Here is a 6,661-nt window from a genome sequence, read left to right as displayed (position 1 = left end):
ATAAGGAAGCTGGTGAGGTGGGGAAGGGGAGTACATTGTGTCAAGTGAAGTCTGGCTTCAGCTTGGAAACTCAGCAGCTCTGAACCGTTCACTATACTTCATGGCTAACTTCACATGAAGGCAGGAACCCAACTGTCATAGTCCTGTGATAGTCTTTTATTGTGCACTTGGAGCCAATGTGTGTGTGTGTGTGTGTGTGTGTGTGTGTGTGTGTGTGTGTTTGTGTATGTGTGTGTGTGTGTGTGTGTGTGTGTGTGTGTGTTGGGAGGCATAATCTCTGGGCTGCAGCTTCCCTTTTCTTTAGTGAAATTACCCAGAAAAGATTAGGGCTGTGAACTGCTAGCATCCCAGACTCTTACTAGCTGGTTCTTAGGTACTCAGGCCTCCTAAGAGGGGATTTGAGGTGGATTCGGCAGTCCACTGTGCTTTGTCTACAGCAGAATCCACAGTCTTTCACACTCTCATCATTACAATAGTCAATCTGTTATCCTGCTGCTAATCTTGTCTCTGTCATATTATTTCTATTACTGTAACTTGAGTTTTCATTGTAAAACTCAAATCTAACTATGTCAATCACTAGCTTAAAAAGTACTTTTAATATTTTCTCCATGGCCCTCTCTATTAGGGTTTGACAGGATTATGGGAGATGGAGCCTTTGTGATCTTGCTTATGTTTATCTCTCCAGACTCAGGAGTCATAATTCACCCTTATAATAAGTTAGTGTGTAACCCTATTAGCTTAGTGGCTAACACCTGTGGGGTTTCAATAATAATGACTTCACTAATAGGTCATTTAATAATCACAACCATATTGGGTTAATTAGTTTTTTTACATGGTCTTTTATGCCTCCTGACACTTGTTGGCTATTATCTGTCCTAGGAATGCTTTGGCTCAATTTCTTATCTTTTTACTGATCCCATTCTATTTCATGAGTGTCATTTTTGATGTGTTTACATCTTGAAATACTTTCCTGACCATCCTCTTCAGATCTTTGTTTGGTGTTACTTCATTAAGCTTTCATAACACCCTTTTCATTTTACTATTTATAACTCTAGAAGTAATGTTCTACATCCTCCTTCAAGTCTCTAAATATATCTTTGGCTCTGTGAAGGATAAAGGTAGGTATCTATTTATCCACCTGCAAAACTTTCAAAATATCAATATCCTTTGGCTCAAACCTATGTGAGGCAAGAATTTAGAATTAAATGATACACACACACGCACACACACACACACACACAAGTGGCTGAATTTGGGGGCACTGAACCACTGAGCCACATCTCTAGACCTTTTTTGTATTTTATTTAGAGTCAGGGTCTCCCTGAATTGCTTAGTACTTCACTGTTGCTGAGGTTGGCTTTGAACTCACGATCTGTCTTGCCTCAGTTTCCCAAGCCACTGGGATTACAGGCATGTGTCACCACACCTGGCTAAGTGTAAAATATTTCTAATACTGCTTTTTTGTGTAAGCAGAGCTACTTAAATTTATAAATAGCATTTATTTACAAAATGTATTACAATGTAAGAGAAAATCATAAATATCCCCTACACATAGGAGAATGAAATCGTGTTGAGGGATATTAAAATGAAATATGTTTTCATTTTCTGAGAAACACATTTTCAAATTCTTTCTCATTTCTCATTTTAAATTAAAGTAAATATACCATGTGTCTGCTCTAAGAGTTCTCTCTGGGATTCTCCTCAGAGTCTAAATGAGATGAAGGTAGAAAAAAATTTCCCTTGTCTCTGTTGCTCTTTTCCTACTATGTATTTAATTTAATTTATTTAGGTTATTTTATACATTTATTCTTTCATTCTATATTTCTTGGGTGTCAGACTTCGTGTGGTATGTCCTAGGGACTATTGTTATCTAGCAATCGAGAACTTTATGGATCATAGCTATGTATTTAGTAAATAGATTTCATGTCTGATATTCAATTATTTTATTTGATTAATAACTCTACAGAACCCTTCTGAAGATCACAAGGAAATTTAGAAACACTGTTGAATTTATGTTACTGACCATACAAATATTAAGTGTTCTATGTGTATTCAAGCTCTAAAATCCTACAAACCACAGTCTACTGGAAACATATGAACATCAGTTATGCTGTGTAAATTAATAATAGGTATTAAAGAAAACTGTTAGATTATTAGTTGTAATCACTTAATATATGCAATGTACATAGCACAGTTTTGTCTGACACATGGTAACTAGAGTGACCTTTTTTCTCATCATAATCTGTAGATATATCATAGGAATTAAGAGTATGGTCTGGAAAATAAGCAAAATTCTGGTTATTGAAGCATCAATATATCTACATTGATAGCTTCATCATTTTGCCAGTATCATCACAGGTAAAATGGAGATAGATAATAACAGTTGTCTTAGTCAGCTTTAGCATTGCTATGAACAAAATACTTGGCAATAACAACCGAGAGGGAGAAAAGTTTACACTGAGGACTCATGGTTTCAGAGGTCTCAGTCCATAGATACCTGACTTTACTGTTCTGTGCCCAAGGCAGCACATTATGTAGGAACAGCCCATGGGAGGAAAGCTCAGCTAAGGGCCTGGTGGGAAGGAGAAAGGGAGAAGACGATCTGCAGGGAAGATGCACTTTTCCAGGGCACAATATCAGTGACCTCCAGCCATGCTCCTCCTGCATCCAATTTCCACCTGGTCAGTCCATTCAAACTAGGATACACTGATCAGTTCACAGCTTTCATCGTCTAATCATTTACCTCTGATATTTCTATATTAACAGGTGTTTTGGGGACATACCTTGAATCTAAACCATAACAGCAGTGTATATATCTTATTATTATAGAGATTATTGCCCAATACCAATATTTGTAATTATTTATTTTTTAATTTTCTTTGGAATTATAGCCTATGAATGCATATACATGCATACAGCTAGAAATACAAAGCCCCCAGTAAGAAGAATTTTACAAATATGAGAGAGATGTCCTGGCTTTGGTTTTCTCCACTATTTTGCACCCATGTATGGCTGCCTCAATAAAGAATTTATAAATGACAGTATGTTTTTTGTATCATTTATGTATTCTTGATGAGATTATTCAATATGTCTTTTGATCCTTTCTTCAGTTGAATTAATAATGGACCTGAGGCACATTCATTTGTCACTTGAAATGGCTTTGCTGCTAAACAATTTCCTAATGGTATTTTTCATCTGAGCATTTCTCAAGGTATAGATTAAGGGATTTAACATAGGAGTAATCATAGTGTAGAATACAGCAACAGCTTTATCAATGGGTAAAGTAGCTGCAGGTCTCATGTACACAAAGATGCAAGGAACAAAGAACAGGATGACCACTGTGATGTGGGAGACACAGGTGGACAGGGCTTTGCGCCCACCCTCCAGACTGTGGGTCCTCAGGGAGCGCAGGATGACCACATAAGAGATGAGCCTCAGGAGGAAGTTTAACAGCCAGATGAACCCACTGTTGGCAGCAACGAAGAGTCCCAGAGTGTGGGTATCAGTGCAGGCCAGTTTGAGCAAAGGGTTCAGGTCACACATAAAGTGATCAATGACATTAGGACCACAGAAGGGTAGTGGTAAGATGAAGAGGATCTGGATGATTGCATGGAGAAAACCTCCCACCCATGACACTCCCACTAGTAGGCGACATACTTTCCGGTTCATGATGGTTGTATAGTGCAAGGGCTTGCAGATGGCTACATAGCGGTCATAGGCCATCACTGTAAGCAGAATGACCTCTGCACCTCCAAAGAAATGTTCCCCAAAAATTTGCATTATGCACGCATAGAACAAGATGGCTTTCTTTTTATGGAGTGAATCTACCATTGGCTTAAGGGTATTGACAGAGGCATAGCAGGCATCAATAAAGGAGAGATAGGCCAGGAAAAAGTACATGGGGGACCCCAACAATGAACTGGTGGTGATGGTGATTACAATGAGCATATTTCCTACCATAAAGATGATGTGTATGAGCAAGAACATGACAAATACAATTTTCTGCAACTTTGGATTCTCAATAAGCCCCATAAGAACAAACTCTGTCACATTATTTCTATTCTCCATGTATTTCAAGTGAAAGTGAATTGCATTATCTGTAAAAAACAAATACAACCTTTAATTAAACTTCTCCATTCTCATAAATAAATAATGTGTGGATTCTAGGGAGTCGAGAGAATTTATGTGGAGATTTTTGCATTTATATTGTTGGGTGAGGTGGAAAAAAAGTGTTCTGAGTAATGATGATTACTTTACCTTCTAGTAAAGATTCCGCAAAGACTATATATGTGAGAAAATTTTGTGAACACACAAGGCAAGAGGCTGAGTATCTCTAATTTTCTGAGATGACTCAGAGCTTAAATTGAATTAATAGGTTTCACTCATAGTGTCATTTAAACCCCAAAAGCAAGGTAGGAACAGAATATGACTGCCATCGAGGTATAAATAAAGAATGTTGCCCTTTTTTCCTTATGAAATGGAGAAACGTGACAGCTAATTGAGAATAGGAATCAAGGATGGTAAGAAACTTAAGGAAGGGCACATTAGATGTTACTCTTGTAACCATTCTTTTGTGTCCTGGATGAAGCAGAGCGAGGTTAAATAAGGGGTGGAAGCCAGAGATCAGAACCCCACGTAGCAGAGTAATGATAACAATTGATAAAAAAGAGATGAGGGTAACACTTATGGAAATGTAATCAGTGTACAAAAAAGCAGCTATAAAATAATTCATAAAACTTGTTGAATAAATAGAATAACTTTGCAATACCTAATTATGAAACAACTGATATTTATTTCATAAATAGTACCAATGATTTACCTGCACAATTCCTCTTCATACTTGAGGTAATCTGAATGGCTGGTCTTGTTGCATCCTTCTTACTGCTAAAGAAATCATCTCAGAAACTATAGTATAAGGGCTTGCAGATGGCTCACAATAATCTTGAAATCTTGATCGTGTTTACTGGTAGTAACTGAACTCTACATGGGTTCTAAGTGTTTTGCAGACATGTACTGATCTATTTCTCACAACAAAGTGAATGGCTAATGTTGTTATCTTTTTTTCCATTTTTACTCTGATTTATATATGCACAGAGGAGGAGTTTAGCATCTTCTTCCAGAAAAAGTAACTAATAAGTAGCAGAGTCAATAAAAGAAAAAATAGATCATTAGATATTTTTTTTAAAGATGGGGTTTTATGATGTTGCAAAGCAAGCTGACATTAAAATTGTGATTCTCCTGCATCAGCCTCCTAGTAGGTGGAATTATAGGAATGTACCTCTTTTTCTGGCTTCAAGTTAGTTCAATTTTTATTCATTTTTTTTGTCCTTCAGACCTTTAACATATATTATTCTCCTCTTCCTCTTACCTATAAATTCAATACTATGTTATATAAATTATGTTGAACTACTTCAAAGAGAGTTTGTGCAAAACAATTTCATCAGCAGACACAAAGATACATAATAATTCATTTGAACTCCCAAATATTAAGAACATGAGTGTTTCTTCATTCTCAGAAGGGCTCCTTTCATTTGGCCAATCCCTCACAGCCAGTTCTGCCTTCTGTAACACCATTATAAAATATGGACCCCACACTCAGCTGGAAAATGATGTACACAACCCTCATGAAGTTAAGTGTACTGATTGAGTCTCAGTAAGACCAGATTTAAATCCTGTTTCTTCTGCTTGCAACTTCTTTTACTTGGATACATTTCCTGGCCCTGCACCCATCTGCATTATCATCTACAAAGTGAGAGTGAGAATGTCACCTCATAGGTTTTATGAGAATTGATTGTTACATGAGCACATTCATCACAGATCTAGGGACACATATAAGCCTTTCATTTGTTTTTATAACTGTGTTTGCACTCAGCAAAGCTAAATTGACAGTTTGAGTAAAAATATGGAGACATTTTCAAATCTCCTGTTAACTAAAGAAGAATCTTCTGGATTACTACTTTTAAAGAAGACATGTGTTTTACCCACAGCAGTTGACCCAGAAAGACTTCTTGTTTGTACTAGGGCTCAACAGCTGATGATTTATGTCATTTAATATATATATATCCAAGTCTTAAGTGTGTGAAAGGTGTACTTAAATTTTGTTTTTATCTTCAGAGTCTTGGTTACTAAATGAGGTGTCTCATGGAAAACTAAATTTTCTTGTTGTTGGAGGGCTGGGTTTTATAAAAAGCTTCATCCACTATGTGTCTCAAATTGTCTAATGTTAAATTTGCTCAATGATATTTGACAACCATCTTTTGAAAAAGGGGAATGAGGATGAATTATCCTATAACAAATGACACTCAACAAATGACACTCTATGACGGCATTTGATAAATGTTGAAAAGTAATGATCTCTGCACATGAAAAATTACAAAATTAATAAACATACACACTATAGAAAATCTTACCTTAGTACTTTTAGATGATTTTAATTATGCTTTGAGTATTCAGAATCAATTTCATCTTCAAAAAGACCTCCTCTTAAAATAAGAATTTTAATATGAAGTGACAACAAACTTCCAAAGAGAATATTCAGGTAACCCAACATCAAATCGAATGTCATTAAGGATGTTTCCTTTAAAGTCTAAATCATTCTTTTTAACTTAAAGCCTAAAAATATTTTAATAGAAAATCTGTGATTTGGATTTAGAATGGATTC

General features: G+C 36.2%; 1 protein-coding gene across 1 annotated transcript; it reads right to left on the bottom strand.

Annotated features, from left to right (window-relative positions):
• Positions 1 to 3,138: 3,138 nt before the first annotated feature.
• Positions 3,139 to 4,068, bottom strand: LOC101973162 (olfactory receptor 4C46). Its single transcript, XM_005330058.2, has one exon. The coding sequence runs from the start codon at positions 4,066 to 4,068 to the stop codon at positions 3,139 to 3,141; it is 930 nt and encodes a 309-aa protein (XP_005330115.2).
• Positions 4,069 to 6,661: the final 2,593 nt, after the last annotated feature.

Source organism: Ictidomys tridecemlineatus, chromosome 4, assembly GCF_052094955.1.
Source record: "Ictidomys tridecemlineatus isolate mIctTri1 chromosome 4, mIctTri1.hap1, whole genome shotgun sequence".
NCBI lineage: Eukaryota > Metazoa > Chordata > Mammalia > Rodentia > Sciuridae > Ictidomys > Ictidomys tridecemlineatus.
This window is presented reverse-complemented; position numbering and strand designations above follow the sequence as displayed.

Bases quoted from the DNA above. Each gene is read 5' to 3' on its own strand.
- LOC101973162 (XM_005330058.2), bottom strand. From the start codon at position 4,068: ATGGAGAATAGAAATAATGTGACAGAGTTTGTTCTTATGGGGCTTATT.